The 17,220-nt window shown below is 61.9% G+C and overlaps 1 protein-coding gene and 6 long non-coding RNA genes across 14 annotated transcripts; 4 read left to right on the top strand and 3 right to left on the bottom strand.

Annotated features, from left to right (window-relative positions):
- Positions 1–206: 206 nt before the first annotated feature.
- Positions 207–15,423, bottom strand: LOC127465688 (fructose-bisphosphate aldolase A). 8 transcript variants are annotated; one of them, XM_051776191.1, is made up of 8 exons: positions 15,269–15,423; positions 11,974–12,185; positions 9,714–9,768; positions 7,153–7,313; positions 6,077–6,160; positions 3,686–3,860; positions 1,729–1,928; positions 207–458 (listed from the first exon to the last, which is right to left on the bottom strand). In XM_051776191.1, exons 1-8 carry the CDS (start codon positions 15,378–15,380, stop codon positions 363–365), a joined length of 1,095 nt encoding a protein of 364 aa, XP_051632151.1. In that variant the 5' UTR covers positions 15,381–15,423; the 3' UTR covers positions 207–362. The 8 variants fall into 8 exon arrangements, with proteins under 8 accessions (XP_051632151.1, XP_051632158.1, XP_051632152.1 ...); XM_051776198.1 differs by lacking the exons at positions 207–458; positions 1,729–1,928 and adding exons at positions 2,033–2,055; positions 2,086–2,124; XM_051776195.1 differs by lacking the exons at positions 207–458; positions 1,729–1,928 and adding exons at positions 2,239–2,261; positions 2,658–2,696.
- On the top strand, positions 1,884–2,682 carry LOC127465690 (uncharacterized). Its single transcript, XR_007902320.1, has 3 exons — positions 1,884–1,979; positions 2,402–2,537; positions 2,568–2,682. It is a non-coding gene; the product is annotated as an uncharacterized LOC127465690 (long non-coding RNA).
- Positions 2,916–3,622, top strand: LOC127465693 (uncharacterized). Its single transcript, XR_007902322.1, has 3 exons — positions 2,916–2,995; positions 3,143–3,247; positions 3,507–3,622. It is a non-coding gene; the product is annotated as an uncharacterized LOC127465693 (long non-coding RNA).
- Positions 3,963–4,861, bottom strand: LOC127465694 (uncharacterized). The gene is made up of 3 exons (XR_007902323.1): positions 4,425–4,861; positions 4,191–4,250; positions 3,963–4,034 (listed from the first exon to the last, which is right to left on the bottom strand). It is a non-coding gene; the product is annotated as an uncharacterized LOC127465694 (long non-coding RNA).
- LOC127465695 (uncharacterized) lies at positions 5,246–5,572 on the bottom strand. Its single transcript, XR_007902324.1, has 3 exons — positions 5,524–5,572; positions 5,450–5,482; positions 5,246–5,277 (listed from the first exon to the last, which is right to left on the bottom strand). It is a non-coding gene; the product is annotated as an uncharacterized LOC127465695 (long non-coding RNA).
- On the top strand, positions 11,216–12,008 carry LOC127465696 (uncharacterized). Its single transcript, XR_007902325.1, has 3 exons — positions 11,216–11,308; positions 11,506–11,545; positions 11,897–12,008. It is a non-coding gene; the product is annotated as an uncharacterized LOC127465696 (long non-coding RNA).
- LOC127465691 (uncharacterized) lies at positions 13,984–14,368 on the top strand. The gene is made up of 3 exons (XR_007902321.1): positions 13,984–14,027; positions 14,070–14,183; positions 14,325–14,368. It is a non-coding gene; the product is annotated as an uncharacterized LOC127465691 (long non-coding RNA).
- Positions 15,424–17,220: the final 1,797 nt, after the last annotated feature.

Raw genomic sequence — 17,220 nt, 5'->3', positions numbered from 1 at the left:
AAAAATCTTCTTTTTCCCCCCAAATTTGGGTCCTCCCCCTCCAACCCCCCCAAAACCCCCCCAAAAAACACCAAAATCCTCTTTTTCCCCCCAAATTTGGCTCCTCCCCCTCCCAACCCCCCCAAATTTGGCTCCTCCCCCTCCAACCCCTCCAACCCCCCCCCAAACCCCCCCAAACCCCCCCAAAAACCCCCCAAAAAACCCCCTTTTTTGTCTTTATTTTTGCTCTTCTCCTTTATTTTTCACCCCGAATCGTTCCGGGGAGGGGGACAAAAAGGGGGCGTGGCCTTTCCCCCCGCGATGGGCGTGTCCTGGGGCGCGGGGGGCGTGTCCCCGGGGTGGGCGTGTCCCGGTGGGCGTGGTCAGTAGGCGTGGTTGGACACGAAGAGGGACTCGCTGGCGGCGGCGCCCGCGGAGCCGCTCGGGGTGTACTTGCCCTGGCACGCCAGGGAGTTCGCCTGGGGGAGAGGGGGGACATCAGGGGGGGCATTTGGGGGGTTTGGGGGGGTTGAAAGGGAGTTGGGGGGGATTTGGGGTGTTGGGGGAGTTGGGGGGATTTGGGGTGTTAGGGGGGTTTGGGGGATTTGGGGACATTGGGGGGGTTTGGGGACATTGGGGGGATTTGGGGCATTGGGGGGTTTGGGGGATTTGGGGAGATTTGGGGGGTTTGGGGGAATTTGGGGGATTTGGGGGATTTCAGGGATTTGGGGACATTGGGGGTGTTTGGGGGATTTGGGGGGTTTGGGGACATCAGGAGGGTTTGGGGACATTGGGGGGGTTTGGGGGGTTTGGGGACATCAGGGGGGTCTGGGGGGATTGAGGGTGTTGGGGGGGTTTGGGAGATTTGGGGGGTTTGGGGGGATTGAGGGGGATTCAGGACATTGGGGGGATTTGGGGACATTGGGGGGATTTGGGACATCAGGGGGGTTTGGGGGATTTGGGGACATTGGGGGGATTTGGGGACATTGGGGGGATTTGGGGAGATTGGGGACATTAAGAGGATGGGGAGACACCTTGTCCCTGTATCCCTGTGTCCCCAACGTGTCCCCAAGGTGTCCCCAAAGTGTCTCCAAAGTGTCCCCAATGTCCCCAAGGTGTCTCCAAAGTGTCCCCAATGTCCCCAAGGTGTCCCCAACGTGTCCCCAAGGTGTCCCCAAAGTGTCCCCAAAGTGTCCCCAATGTCTCTGAGGTGTCCCCAAGGTGTCCCCAAGCCCCCAGGTGACCCTCCTGACCCTCCTTGACCTTCCCCACCCCGTCCCTCCCTCACCCACCAACCTCCTCCCCCAGCCCTGCCCCGTCCCCAATGTCCCTGAGGTGTCCCCAAAGTGTCCCCAAAGTGTCCCCAATGTCTCTGAGATGTCCCCAAGCCCCCGGGTGACCCTCCAGCCCCTCCTTGTCCTTCTCCACCCCATCCCTGTCCCTCCACCTTGTCCCCAATGTCCCCACATGTCACCCACTGACCTCCTCCCTCTACCCCCACATCCCCAAACTGTCCCCAAAGTGTCCCCAAAGTGTCTCCAAAGTGTCCCCAATGTCTCTGAGGTGTCCCCAAGGTGTCCCCAAGCCCCCAGGTGACCCTCCAGCCCCTCCTTGACCTTCTCCCCCTTGTCCCTCCCTCACCCACCAACCTCCTCCCCCATCCCCGATGTCCCTGAGGTCCACCCCAATGTCCCCAAAGTGTCCCCAAAGTGTCCCCAAAGTGTCCCCCAGCCCCCCCAGGCGACCTACCAGGGCCCGTTTGACGTACTCCTCCTGGGCAGCCTTGGTGTTGTCCTTCTTGCCCCCCCAGGCCTTGAGGGCCGAGGCCTGCAGGGCGCGCCCGTACGAGAAGGTCAGGGCCCAGGGCCGGGGCAGCGGGCAGCGGTTGATGGCGTTCAGGTTCAGGGAGGCCTCCTCCTCGCTCTGACCCCCGGACAGGAACGTGATCCCTGCATTTGGGGACATGGGGACATCATTAGGGACAGTCTGGGGACAGGGTGGTGGCACAGGGACAGGGAGGTGGCCCAGGGACACCAGGGCAGGGGGCAGCGGTTGATGGTGTTGAGGGTCAGGGAGGTGACAGGGACACAGTTCAGGGTCAGGGAGGCTCCTCCTCGCTCTGCCCACCAGACAGGAACGTGATCCCTGTGTGGGGGGGACATGGGGACATCAGTCTGGGGCACAGGGACAGTCTGGGGACAGGGTGTTGTCCCAGGGACAGGGTGGTGGCCCAGGGACACCAGGACAGGGGGCAGCGGTTGATGGCGTTCAGGGTCAGGGAGGTGACAGGGACACAGTTCAGGGTCAGGGAGGCTCCTCCTCGCTCTGCCCCCCGGACAGGAACGTGATCCCTGCAGTTGGGGACACCATGGGGACATCATTAGGGACATTGGGGACATGGGGACAGTCTGGGGACAGGGAGGTGGCCCAGGGACAGGGTGGTGGCCCAGGGACACCAGGGCAGGGGGCAGCGGTTGATGGCGTTCAGGGTCAGGGAGGTGACAGTGACACAGTTCAGGGTCAGGGAGGTGACAGGGACACAGTTCAGGGTCAGGGAGGTGACAGTGACACAGTTCAGGGTCAGGGAGGTGACAGGGACACAGTTCAGGGTCAGGGAGGTGACAGGGACACAGTTCAGGGTCAGGGAGGTGACAGGGACACAGTTCAGGGTCAGGGAGGCTCCTCCTCGCTCTGCCCCCCGGACAGGAACGTGATCCCTGTGTGGGGACACCATTAGGGACAGTCTGGGGACAGGGAGGTGACACAGGGACACCGGGGCAGGGCACAGCGTTGATGGTGTTGAGGGTCAGGGAGGTGACAGTGACACAGGTGACAGTGACACAGGAGGTGACAGTGACACAGGGGGGGTGACAGGGAGGTGACAGTGACATGGGGAAGTGACAAGGAGGTGACAATGACACAGACCTGGCACAGCGGGCGGCACGGTGCGGCGCAGGGCGGTGACGGTTGCCATGGGGACACAGAGGGGTGACAGTGACACAGTGACAATGACACAGTGACAGTGACACAGTGACAGTGACACAGGGGGGTGACAGTGACACAGGGAGATGACAGTGACACAGGAGGTGACAGCGACACAGTGACAGTGACACAGGTGAGGGTCAGGGAGGTGACAATGACAAAGAGGGTGACAGTGACACAGGTGACAATGACAATGACACACACCTGGCACAGCGGGTGGCACGGTGCGGCGCAGGGCGGTGACGGTCGCCATGGGGACACAGAGGGGTGACAGTGACACAGGGAGGTGACAATGACACAGGAGGTGACAATGACACAATGACAATGACACACACCTGGCACAGCAGGTGGCACGGTGCGGCGCAGGACGGTGACGGTGGCCATGGGGACACAGGGGGGTGACAGTGACACAGGTGACAATGACAATGACACAGTGACAGTGACACAGTGACAATGACACACCTGGCACGGCGGGCGGCACGGTGCGGCACAGGGTGGTGACGGTGGCCATGGGGACACAGAGGGGGTGACAGTGACACAGGGAGGTGACAATGACACAGTGACAGTGACACAGTGACAATGACACAGTGACAATGACAGTGACACACACCTGGCACAGCGGGCGGCACGGTGCGGCGCAGGGCGGTGACGGTGGCCATGGGGACACAGAGGGGTGACAATGACACAGTGACAATGACACAGTGACAGTGACAATGACACAGACCTGGCACAGCCGGCGGCACGGTGCGGCGCAGGGCGGTGACGGTGGCCATGGCGATCTCCTCGGGGCTGTACTTGGTGGCACAGGCGTGGCCCCCCGTCACCATGTTGGGCTTGAGCAGAGTCCCCTCCAGGTAGATGTGGTGGTCGCTCAGAGCCTTGTACACGGCGGCCAGCACCTGGGGGGGACATGGGATGGGGTTGGGGACACCTGGGGACACCTGGGGACAGTGTTGGGGACACCCTGGGGACACCCCAGCACCTGGGGGGGACATGGGACACCTGGGGACACCCTGGGGACACCTGGGGACACCCCAGCACCTGGGGGGGACATGGGACGGGGTTGGGGACACCTGGGGACACCGGGGGACACCCCAGCACCTGGGGGGGACATGGGATGGGGTTGGGGACACCTGGGGACACCTGGGGACAGTGTTGGGGACAGTAGGGGACACCCTGGGGACACCTGGGGGGGCACCGGGACAGGGTTGGGGACACCCTGGGGACACCTGGGGACACCCCAGCACCTGGGGGGGACATGGGATGGGGTTGGGGACACCTGGGGACACCTGGGGACAGTGTTGGGGACAGCAGGGGACACCCCAGCACCTGGGGGGGACATGGGATGGGGTTGGGGACACCTGGGGACACCTGGGGACACCTTGGGGACACCCTGGGGACACCTGGGGACACCCCAGCACCTGGGGGGGCACGGGGACGGGGTTGGGGACACCTGGGGACACCTGGGGACAGTGTTGGGGACAGTAGGGGACACCCTGGGGACACCTGGGGGGGCACCGGGACGGGGTTGGGGACACCTGGGGACACCTGGGGACACCTTTGGACACCTTGGGGACAGTGTTGGGGACACCTGGGGACACCCTGGGGACACCCCAGCATCTGGGGGGGACATGGGACGGGGTTGGGGACACCTTGGGGACACCTGGGGACACCTTGGGGACACCCTGGGGACACCTGGGGACACCCCAGCACCTGGGGGGGACATGGGGACGGGGTTGGGGACACCTTGGGGACACCTGGGGACACCCCAGCACCTGGGGGGGCACGGGGACGGGGTTGGGGACACCTGGGGACACCTGGGGACACCTGGGGACACCCTGGGGACAGTGTTGGGGACACCTGGGGACACCCCAGGACCTGGGGGGACACGGGGATGGGTTGGGGGCATCACGGGGACACCCCAGGACATGGGGACACCCTGGGGACACCCTGGGGACACTCCAGGACATGGGGACACAGTTGGGGACACCCCAGGACCTGAGGACACCCTGGGGACAGTGTTGGGGACACCAGGGGACACAAGTTGGGGACACAGTTGGGGACACCCTGGGGACACTCAGGGGACACCCCAGGACATGGGGACACTCTGAGGACACTCTGGGGACACCCTGGGGACACCCCAGGACATGGGGACAACCTGGGGACAGTGTTGGGGACATGGGGGACACTCTGGGGACACCCTGGGGACACAGTTGGGGACACTCTTGACACACCCCAGGACAGTGTTGGGGACAGGGGGACACCCTGGGGACACCCCAGGACATGGGGACACTCTGGGGACACTCTGGGGACACCCTGGGGACACTTTGGGGACATGGAGACACCCTGGGGACACTCCAGGACATGGGGACACCCTGGGAACACCCTGGGGACACCCTGGGGACACCCTGAGGACACCCTGGGGACACTCCAGGACGTGGGGACACCCTGGGGACACCCTGGGGACACCCTGGGGACACTCCAGGACGTGGGGACACCCTGGGGACACTCAGGGGACACTCTGGGGACACCCAGGGGACACCCCAGGACATGGTTGGGGACATGGGGACACCCAGGGGACACCCCAGGACATGGGGACACCCTGGGGACAGTGTTTGGGACCTGGGGACACCCAGGGGACACCCCAGGATATGGTTGGGGACACGGGGACACCCTGGGGACACTCCAGGACCTGGGGACACCCTGGAGACAGTGTTGGGGACACCCCAGGACATGGGGACACCCTGGGGACAGTGTTGGGGACACCCTGGGGACACTCCAGGACATGGGGACACCAGGGGACACCCTGGGGACACTCCAGGACATGGGGACACCCTGGGGACAGTGTTGGGGACACAGTTGGGGACACAAGTTGGGGACACTCTTGAGACACCCCAAGACATGGTTGGGGACAGGGGGACACACTGGGGACACTTTGGGGACACCCTGGGGACACCCCAGGACAGGGGGACACCCCAGGACAGTGTTGAGGACACCCTGGGGACACTCTGGGGACACCCTGGGGACACTCTGGGGACACTCCAGGACCTGAGGACACCCTGGGGACACTTTGGGGACACTTTGGGGCCCCCCTGGAGCCAGGGCCGTCACCCACCTTCTCGGTGACGTACTGGCAGGTCTTGAGGTCGTGGTCACCGTCCGGGAGGATCTCGGGCTCCACGATGGGCACGATCCCGTTCTGGGCACACCCCAGGGGAAAAGTGTCACCAAACCAGCCACCAAACCCCTCCAAATGGCACCAAACCCCTCCAAATGGCACCAAACCCCTCCAAATGGCACCAAACCCCTCCAAATGGCACCAAACCCCTTCCAATCACTCCCAACCCCCCCAAATCCCCTTTTGATGCCCCCAGGTGTCACCAGACCCTCTCCAGGTGTCCCCAAACCCTCTCTAAATGTCCCCAAACCCCTTCCAGGTGTCCCCAAACCCTCTCCAGGTGTCCCCAAACCCTCTCTAAATGTCCCCAAACCCTCTTTAAATGTCACCAAATCCTCCCTAAATGTCCCCAAACCCCCTCCAGGTGTCACCAAACCCTCTCTAAATGCCCTCAAATCCTGTCCAAATGTCACCAAACCCTCTCCACATGTCAGCAAACTCTCTCTAAATGTCACCAAACCCCCTTCAGGTGTCACCAAACCCTCTCCAGATGCCACCAAACTCTCTCTAAATGTCATCAAACCCTCTCCAGGTGTCACCAAAGCCCCTTTTGATGCCTCCTAACCCCCCCAAACCCCCTCCAATCACCCCCAAACCCTCTTTAGATGGCACCAAACCCCCTCCAGGTGTCACCAAACCCCCTTTTGATGCCTCCAATCACCCCCAAATCCCCTTCTGATGACCCCAAATGTCACCAAATGCTCTCCAGGTGTCACCAAACCCCCTTTAGATGCCCCCAAACCCCCCTTTGATGCCCCCAAACCCCCTCCAATCACCCCCAAACCCCCCCCAGATGCCCCCAAACCCCCTCCAATCACCCCCAAACCCCCCTTTGATGCCCCCAGACCCCCTCCAGATGCCCCCAAACCCTCCCCAGATGCCCCAAACCCCCTCCAATCACCCCCAAACCCCCTTTGATGCCCCCAGACCCCCTCCAATCACCCCCAAACCCCCTCCAGGTGTCCCCAAACCCTCTCTAAATGCCCCCAACCCCCGTTGAGGTGCCCCCCGACCTGCTGGCAGATGCTGGCGTAGCGGGCGAGCACGTTGGCGTTCTCCATGATGGCCAGGGGGGTGGGGGTGTGGGGGGTGATCTTGAGCACACAGCGCCACTTGGCAAAGTCCGCCCCGTCCTTCTTGTACTGGGCACAGCGCTCCATCAGCCCGTCCAGCCCTGGGGCAGAGGGGGGATCGGGGGGGTTGGGGGGGGTTTGGGGGGATTTGGGGGGATTTGGGGACATTGGGAAGGTTTGGGGGATTTGGGGACATTGGGGGGATTTGGGGGATTTGGGGACATTGGGGACATTGGGGGGATTTGGGGACATTGGGGACATTGGGGGGATTTGGGGACATTAGGGGGACTTGGGGGAATTTGGGGACATTGGGGGTGTTGGGGGTGTTTGGGACATTGGGGGGATTTGGGGAGATTGGGGGGATTTGGGGTGTTGGGGGGATTTGGGGACATTGGGGGGATTGGGGGGTTTGGGGAAATTGGGGAGATTTGGGGGATTTGGGGGGATTTGGGAACATTGGGGGGATTTGGGGTGTTGGGGACATTGGGGGGATTTGGGACATTGGGGGGGTTTGGGGGGATTTGGGGACATTGGGGACATTGGGGGATTTGGGGACATTGGGGGGATTTGGGGACATTGGGGGGATTGGGGGACATTGGGGGGATTTGGGGACATTGAGGGTGTTGGGGGGATTGGGGACATTGAGGACTTTGGGGGGATTGGGGGGATTTGGGGACATTGGGGGGATTTGGGGGGTTGGGGGGGTTTGGGGTGTTGGGGGGATTTGGGGTGTTGGGGGGATTTGGGGACATTGGGGGGATTTGGGGGATTTGGGGGATTTGGGGACATTGGGGGTGTTGGGGGGATTGGAGCGGTTGGGGGGATTGGGGACATTGGGGGGGTTGGGGGTGTTGGGGACATTGGGGGGATTGGGGGGATCTGGGGGGATTTGGGGACATTGGGGGGGTTTGGGGGATTTGGGGTGTTGGGGGGATTTGGGGACATTGGGGGGATTTGGGAGGATTGGGGGACATTGGGGGGATTTGGGGACATTGGGGGGATTTGGGGGATTTGGGGACATTGGGGGGATTTGGGGAGATTGGGGTGTTGGGGATATTGGGGGGATTTGGGGACATTGGGGGGATTTGGGGACATTGGGGGTGTTTGGGGGATTTGGGACATTGGGGGGATTTGGGGACATTGGGGGGATTTGGGGACATTGGGGGGATTTGGGGACATTTGGGGGATTTGGGGGATATTGGGGGGATTTGGGGACATTGGGGGAATTTGGGAGATTTGGGGGTGTTGGGGACATTGGGGGGATTTGGGGACATTGGGGGTGTTGGGGATATTTGGGGACATTGGGGACATTGGGGGTGTTGGGGACATTGGGGGGATTTGGGGACGTTGGGGGGACTTTGGGGACATTGAGGACACTGGGGGGATTGGGGACATTGTGGGGATTTGGGGGGATTGGGGTGTTGGGGGTGTTTGGGACATTGGGGGGATTTGGGGGGAATTGGAGGGATTGGGGGGATTTGGGGACATTGGGGACATTGGGGGGATTGGGGACATTGGGGGGGTTTGGGGGGATTGGGGGACATTGAGGGGATTTGGGGACATTGGGGGGATTTGGGGACATTGGGGGGATTGGGGGGGATTGGGGGGATTTGGGGACATTGGGGGGACTTCGGGGACATTGGGGGGATTTGGGGACATTGGGGGGATTTGGGGACATTGGGGGTGTTGGGGGTGTTTGGGACATTGGGGGGTTTGGGGACATTGGAGGGATTTGGGGGATTTGGGGACATTGGGGGGATTTGGGGGGATTTGGGGACATTGGGGGGATTTGGGGACATTGGGGGGATTTGGGGGGATTTGGGGACATTGGAGGGATTTGGGGGATTTGGGGACATTGGGGGGATTTGGGGACATTGGGGGGATTTGGGGGGATTTGGGGACATTGGGGGGATTTGGGGACATTGGGGGGATTTGGGGGGACACTGGGGGGATTTGGGACATTGGGGGGATTTGGGGACATTGCGGGGATTTGGGGACATTGGGGGGGTTGGGGACATTGAGGAAATTTGGGGGACTTTGGGGTGTTGGGGACACTGGGGGGACTTGGGGACATTGGGGGGATTTGGGGGGATTTGGGGTGTTGGGGAGATTTGGGGACTTTGGCGACATTAGGGGGGATTTGGGGACTTGGGGGACATTGGGGGGACATTGAGGACACCAGACCACAGCAGACAGGTCACGGAGAGTGACCTGAGGGACAGGGACAGGGTGGTGGCACTGGGAGGGGACATGGCAGTGACATCAGGGCCGGGGTGGTGGCACTGGGAACAGGGTCAGGGCTGGGGTGGTGGCACTGGGACAGGGTGGTGGCACTGGGAACAGGGTGGTGGCACTGGGACAGGGTGGTGGCACTGGGACAGGGTGGTGGCACTGGGACAGGGTGGTGGCATCAGGGCCAGGGTGGTGGCACTGGGAGGGGACAGGGTGGTGGCACTGGGCCAGGGCCGGGGTGGTGGCACTGTGGCCAGGCTGTCACTCACCTTGGGTGGTGGTCTCGCCGTTGGTGCCAGCCAGGGGCACCACCCCCTTGTCCACCTGGGGGACAGGGACGGGTCACCGGGGTCACCGGGGTCATGGCCCCGGCCCCAACGTGTCCCCAAGACCCCTCACACCCCCAGGGTGTCCCCCATGTCCCTTCAGTGGTCCCCCATGTCCCCAAGGTGTCCCCAAGGTGTCCCCCATGTCCCCAAAGTGTCCCCCATGTCCCCAAGGTGTCCCCAAGACCTCTCCTACCCTCAAGATGTCCCCAATGTCCCCGAGGTGTTCCCAGTGTCCCCTCACACCCCAAGGTGTCCCCCATGTCTCCAAGGTGTCCCCAATGTCCCCAAGCTGTCCCCAAAATGTCCCCAAGCCCCTTCTCACCCCCAAGGTGTCCCCAATGTCCCCAAGGTGTCCCCAAGGCCCCTCCCACCCCCAAGGTGTCCCCAATGTCCCCAAGGTGTCCCCAAGGTGTCCCCCATGTCCCCAAGATGTCCCCAAGACCTCTCATACCCCCAAGGTGTCCCCAAGGTGTCCTCAATGTCCCCAATGTCCCCAAGGTGCCCCCAAGACCTCTCCCACCCCCGAAGTGTCCCCCATGTCCCCAAGGTGTCCCCAATGTCCCCAAGACCCCTTATATCCCCAAAGTGTCCCCAAGACCTCTCACACCCCCTCAGTGTCCCCAATGTCCCCAAGGTGTCCCACATGTCCCCGAGGTGTTCCCAGTGTCCCCAAGGTGTCCCCAAAGTGTCCCCAAGATGTCCCCAAGCCCCACCTCATCCCCAAGGTGTCCCCAATGTCCCCAAGGTGTCCCCCATGTCCCCAAGGTGTTCCCAATGTCCCCAAGGTGTCCCCCATGTCCCCAAGGTGTTCCCAATGTCCCCAAGGTGTCCCCCATGTCCCCAAGGTGTTCCCAATGTCCCCAAGGTGTCCCCCATGTCCCCAAGGTGTTCCCAATGTCCCCAAGGTGTCCCCAAGACCCCTCCCACCCCCAAGGTGTCCCCAATGTCTCCAAGGTGTCCCCCATGTCCCCAAGGTGTCCCCAAGGTCCCTCACATCCCAAAGGTGTCCCCAATGTCCCCAACATGTTCCCACTGTCCCCAAGGTGTCCCCAAGGTGTCCCCAAGACCCCTCCCACCCCTCAGTGTCCCCAAGACCTCTCACACCCCCAAAGTGTCCCCCATGTCCCCAAAGTGTCCCCCATGTCCCCAAGGTGTCCCCAGGATGTCCCCAAGACCCCTCACAGCCCCAAGGTGTCCCCAAAGTGTCCCCAATGTCCCCAAGGTGTCCCCAATGTCCCCAAGGTGCCCCCAATGCCCCCAGGTAGCCCCCCGTACCCACCTTGATGCCCACCACGGCGCCCTTGTCCCGGATGACCCGGGGGGAGGTCCCTCCCACCCCCAATGTCCCCAAGGTGTCCCCAATGTCCCCAAGATGTCCCTGAGGTGTCCCCAAGCCCCCTCCCACCCCCAGGTAGCCCCCCAGGTGACCCACCTTGATGCCCACCATGGCGCCCTTGTCCCGGATGACCTGGGGGAAGGGCCCTCCCACCCCAATGTCCCCAAGGTGTCCCCAATGTCCCCAAGGTGTCCCCAAGGTGTCCCCAAGGCCCCTCCCATCCCCAAAGTGTCCCCAATGTCCCCAAGGTGTCCCCCATGTCCCCAAGGTGTCCCCAAGGTGTCCCCAAGACCCCAAGGTGTCCCCAAGACCCCTCACACCTCCAAGGTGTCCCCAATGTCCCCAAGGTGTCCCCCATGTCCCCAAGGTGTCCCCAAGGCCCCTCCCACCCCCAAGGTGTCCCCAATGTCCCCAAGGTGTCTCCCATGTCCCCAAGGTGTCCTCAATGTCCCCCATGTCCCTGAGGTGTCCTCAATGTCCCCAAGATGTCCCCAAGACCTCTCATACCCCCAAGGTGTCCCCAAGGTGTCCTCAATGTCCCCAATGTCCCCAAGGTGCCCCCAAGGTGTCCCCAATGTCCCCAAGGTGTCCCCAAGGTGTCCCCAATGTCCCCAAGGTGTCCCCAAGACCCCTCCCACCCCCAAGGTGTCCCCAAGGTGCCCCCAAGGTGTCCCCAATGTCCCCAAGGTGTCCCCAAGACCTCTCACACCCCCAAGATGTCCTGAAGGTGTCCCCAAGACCTCTTACACCCCCAAGGTGTCCCCAAGGTGTCCCCCATATCCCTGAGGTGTCCTCAATGTCCCCAAAGTGTCCCCAAGCCCCCTCCCACCCCCAAGGTGTCCCCAGGTAGCCCCCCGTACCCACCTTGATGCCCACCACGGCGCCCTTGTCGCGGATGACCTGTGGGAAGGGGCGCCCGTCGTCGGCCTTCTGGTAGAGGGTCTCGTGGAAGAGGATGACGCCGCCGATGCAGGGGTCGACGCGCTTGTCGGCCGTGAACAGCAGCTGCCGGTACCAGCGCCGGTTCTCCTCCGTGTTCTCCGCCCCGATCGAGCTCAGCCGCTTGGCAATGCTGCCTGGGGAAACCAGTATGGACCAGTAAGGACCAGTATAGAACAGAATGCACTGGGATGGACTGGGAGCTCCCAGTATGGCCCAGTGGCTCCCAGTCTGAACCGGTACCAGCGCCGGTTCTCCTCCGTGTTCTCCGCCCCAATCGAGCTCAGCCGCTTGGCAATGCTGCCTGGGGAACCAGTATGGACCAGTAAGGACTGGGAGGGACTGGGAGGGACTGGGATGGACTGGGAGCTCCCAGTAGGGCCCAGTGACTCCCAGTATGAACCAGTGACTCCCAGTCTGAACCGGTACCAGCGCCGGTTCTCCTCCGTGTTCTCGGCGCCCAGTTATTCCCAGTATGGAGCACTGACTTCCAGTAGGGACCAGTGACTCCCAGTATGGACCAGTGACTCCCAGTATGGAGCAGAGAGTCCCAGTATGGACCAGTGACTCCCAGTAAGGACCAGTAAGGACTGGTGAGGAGCAGGATGGACTGGGATGCACCAGGAGCTCCCAGGAGCCACCGGTTACTGGAGTCACCCAGTGACTCCCAGTACGGAGCAGAGAGTCCCAGTAGGGACCAGTGACTCCCAGTATGGACCAGTGACTCCCAGTAGGGAGCAGTGACTCCCAGTAGGGACCAGTGACTCCCAGTATGGAGCAGAGAGTCCCAGTATGGAGCAGACAGTCCCAGTATGAACCAGTGACTGCCAGTAGGGACCAGTGACTCCCAGTACGGAGCAAAGAATCCCAGTACAAACCAGTGACTCCCAGTACAGACCAGTGACTCCCAGTGTGGAGCAGTGACCCCCAGTATGAACCAGCGACTCCCAGTATGAACCAGTGACTCCCAGTATGAACCAGCGACTCCCAGTATGGAGTAGAGAGTCCCAGTATGAACCAGTGACTGCCAGTAGGGACCAGTGACTCCCAGTACAGACCAGTTATTCCCAGTATGGACCAGTGACTCCCAGTATGGACCAGTGACTCCCAGTAGGGACCAGTGACTCCCCGTACGGAGCAAAGAATCCCAGTACAAACCAGTGACTCCCAGTATGGACCAGTGACTCCCAGTGTGGAGCACTGACTCCCAGTATGAACCAGTGACTCCCAATATGAATCAGTGACTCCCAGTATGAACCAGTGACTCCCAGTACGGAGCAAAGAATCCCAGTACAAACCAGTGGCTCCCAGTACAAACCAGTGACTCCCAGTATGGACCAGTGACTCCCAGTATGAACCAGTGACTCCCAGTACAGAGCAAAGAATCTCAGTACAAACCAGTGACTCCCAGTATGAACCAGTGACTCCCAGTACAGACCAGCAAACACATGCTGTTGTCCCAGTGCTTTCCCAGTAGCTCCCAGTGCCCTCCCAGTGACTCCCAGTCCCTCCCAGTGACTCCCAGTCCCTCCCAGTGCCTTCACATGACTCCCAGTCCCTCCCAGTGCCCTCTTGGCCCTTTCTTATCTCCCCCAGTCCCACCCAGTCCCTCCCAGTTGCTCCCAGTGCCCTCCCAGTCCCTCCCAGTGCCCTCTTGGTCCTTTCTTATCTCTTCCCAGTCCCACCCAGTCCCTCCCAGTGACTCCCAGTCCCTCCCAGTGCCCTCACATGACTCCCAGTCCCTCCCAGTGACTCCCAGTCCCTCCCAGTGCCCTCTTGGCCCTTTCTTATCTCTTCCCAGTCCCACCCAGTTCATCCCAGTTCACGCCAGTTCCTCACAGCCCTGTCCCAGTTCAGTCCCAGTTCACTCCCAGTTCCTCCCAGTGCCCCCAGTCCCTCCCAGTGCTCCCAGTGGTCCCAGTTCCTCACAGCGCCCCCAGTTCCTCCCAGTGCTCCCAGTTCACTCCCAGTGCACCCCAGTTCCTCACAGCCCTGTCCCAGTTCACTCCCAGTGCTCCCAGTTCACTCCCAGTGCACCCCAGTTCCTCACAGCCCTGTCCCAGTTCACTCCCAGTGCTCCCAGTTCACTCCCAGTGCACCCCAGTTCCTCACAGCCCTGTCCCAGTTCACTCCCAGTGCTCCCAGTCCCTCCCAGTGCTCCCAGTTCACTCCCAGTGCACCCCAGTTCCTCACAGCCCTGTCCCAGTTCACTCCCAGTGCTCCCAGTTCACTCCCACTGCTCCCAGTCCCTCCCAGTGCTTCCCAGTTCCTCACAGTGCCCTCCCAGTTCCTCACAGCCCTGTCCCAGTTCACTCCCAGTACCCCCAGTCCCTCCCAGTGCCTCCCAGTCCCTCTCAGTGCCCCCCAATCCCCTCCCAGTCCCCTCCCAGTTTAGTTCCAGTGCTTCCCAGTTCCTCACAGCCCTGTCCCAGTTCACTTCCAGTGCTCCCAGTTCACTCCCAGTGCACCCCAGTCACTCCCAGTGCCCTCCCAGTTCACTCCCAGTCCTCTTCCAGTTCACTCCCAGTGCTCCCAGTTCACTCCCAGTGCACCCCAGTCACTCCCAGTGCCCTCCCAGTTCACTCCCAGTCCTCTTCCAGTTCACTCCCAGTGCTCCCAGTTCACTCCCAGTGCACCCCAGTCACTCCCAGTGCCCTCCCAGTGCCCCCCAGTGCCTCCCAGTGCCCCCCAATCCCCTCCCAGTGCCCCCCAATCCCCTCCCAGTGCCCCCCAATCCCCTCCCAGTGCCTCCCAGTGCCCTCCCAGTGCCCCCCAGTCCCCTCCCAGTGCCCCCCAGTCCCTCCCAGTCCCTCCCAGTCTGTCCCAGTGCCCACCAGTGGACTCATCGGCGGCCAGGATGCCCTTGCCGGGGGCCACGATGCGCTGGGCGATGGACCCCCAGTGCCCTCCCAGTGCCCCCCAGTCCCTCCCAGTGCCCCCCAATCCCCTCCCAGTCCCTCCCAGTGCCCCCCAATCCCCTCCCAGTCCCTCCCAGTGCCCCCCAATCCCCTCCCAGTCCCTCCCAGTCCCTCCCAGTCTGTCCCAGTGCCCACCAGTGGACTCATCGGCGGCCAGGATGCCCTTGCCGGGGGCCACGATGCGCTGGGCGATGGACCCCCAGTGCCCTCCCAGTGCCCCCCAGTCCCTCCCAGTGCCCCCCAGTCCCTCCCAGTCCCCTCCCAGTCCCTCCCAGTCCCTCCCAGTCTGTCCCAGTGCCCACCAGTGGACTCATCGGCGGCCAGGATGCCCTTGCCGGGGGCCACGATGCGCTGGGCGATGGCCGCCAGCTCCTTCTTCTGCTCGGGGGTGAGGGCGGGCACGGGGGGCGTCATGGCGGCACTGGGGGCGCGCGGTGATGACGTCAGAGGTGAGGTCATTGGGGAGGGACACGCCCACCCACCCCCACCGTGATGGGGGAGGGAAAGGAGGGGGGTTTGGGGGGATTTTGGGGGGAAATTTGGGGGATTTTGGGGGCTTTGGGGGGGATTTTGGGGGACATTGGGGGGTCTCAGGAGTCTGGGGGGCACCTGGAGGGACATTGGGGGGATTTTTAGGGATTTAGGGGGGATTTAGGGGGATTTGGGAGGATTTTGGGGTGATTTTGGGGGATCTGGGGGGATTTGGGGGATTTTGGGGGATCTGGGGGGATTTGGGGGATTTTGGGGGGACTTGGGGGGATTTTGAGGGGACATTGGGGGGATTTGAGGGGGATTTGGGAGGATTTTGGGGGGATTTGGGGGTCTGAGGGGTCATTGGGGGGATTTGGGGGGGACGTTGGGGGGTTTGGGGGGATTTTGAGGGGATTTTGGGGGGACATTGGGGGGATTTGGGGGATGTTGGGGGGATTTGGGGGGATTTTGGGGGTATTTGGAGGCACACTGGGGGGATTTGGGAAGGTTTGGGGGATTTGGGGGGATTTGGGGGATGTTGGGGGGATTTGGGGGATGTTGGGGGGATTTGGGGGGATTTTGGGGGGATTTGGGGGATTTTGGGGGACTTTGGGGGGATTTTGGGGGATCTGGGGGGATTTGGGGGATTTTGGGGGGACTTGGGGGGATTTTGGGGGGACATTGGGGGGATTTGGGGGGAATTTTGGGAGATTTTGGGAGGGATTTGGGGGGATTTTGGGGTCTGGGGGGGACTTTGAGGGGATTTGGGGGAATTTTGGGGGGATTTTGGGGGGATCTGGGGGGATTTTGAGGTCCTGGGGGGGACATTGGGGGGATTTTGGGGTCTGAGGGGACCCTGGGGGGATTTTAGGGGGCCATTGGGGGGATTTGGGGGGACATTGGGGGTCCCAGGAGTCTGGGAGAAGGGTCAGGGGGGATCCCAGGATTTGGGGAAGGGGGAGAATCCCAGAATTTGGGGAGGGAACACCCCAGGATTTGGGGAGAAGGGAGAGGGACACCCCAGGATTTGGGGAGTGCAGGGATCCCAGGATTTGGGGGGGTGGGGGAGATCCCAGGATTTGGGAAGAGAAGGGGGATCCCAGGATTTGGGAAGAGGAGAGGGGGGAGATCCCAGGATTTGGGAAGAGGGGAGATATCCTGGGATTTGAGGAGAGCAGAGGGGGGATATCCCAGGATTTGGAGGGGTGAAGGACACCCCAGGATTTGGGAAGAGGAAAGGGGATATCCCAGGATTTAGGGGGAAGAGCAGGGGGGGGAAATCCCAGGATTTGGGGAGAACAGAGGGGGGAGATCCCAGGATTTGGGATCTCCCAGGATTTGGGAAGGGCACAGGGGGGGATCTCCCAGGATTTGAGATATCCCAGGATTTGGGGAGAGCAGGGGGGGATCTCCAAAGATTTGAGATATCCCAGGATTTAGGGGGAAGAGCAGAGGGGGGATATCCCAGGATTTGGGATATCCCAGGATTTAGGGGGATATCTCAGGATTTGGGGGGAGATTCCAGACTTTGGGATCTCCTGGGATTTGGGAAGGGCAGGGGGGGGGATCTCCCAGGCTTTGGGATATCCCAGGATTTGGGAAGGGCAGGGGGGGATATCCCAGGATTTGGGGAGAAAACACCCCAGGATTTGGGACCTCCCAGGCTTTGGGTTCTCCCAGGCTTTGGGATCTCCCAGGATTTGGGATCTCCCAGGATTTGGGGGGGATATCCCAGGCTTTGGAATCTCCCTGGATTTGGGGGGATCTCCCAGGATTTGGGAAG

The sequence above is a fragment of the Manacus candei genome, unplaced genomic scaffold (assembly GCF_025592945.1).
Source record: "Manacus candei isolate 608988 ecotype Guabito, Panama unplaced genomic scaffold, ASM2559294v1 h1tg000465l, whole genome shotgun sequence".
NCBI lineage: Eukaryota > Metazoa > Chordata > Aves > Passeriformes > Pipridae > Manacus > Manacus candei.
The sequence above is the reverse complement of the archived record's forward strand: the minus strand, read 5'-3'. Positions and strand labels throughout refer to the sequence as shown.

Bases quoted from the DNA above. Each gene is read 5' to 3' on its own strand.
- LOC127465688 (XM_051776191.1), bottom strand. From the start codon at position 15,380: ATGACGCCCCCCGTGCCCGCCCTCACCCCCGAGCAGAAGAAGGAGCTG. The intron at 6,161-7,152 runs GTCGGGGGGCAC...GGGTGTGCCCAG, and splicing joins ACGCCAGCATCTGCCAGCAG to AACGGGATCGTGCCCATCGT. The intron at 1,929-3,685 runs GTCTGTGTCATT...CCCCAAATGCAG, and splicing joins CGTGCCGCCGGCTGTGCCAG to GGATCACGTTCCTGTCCGGG.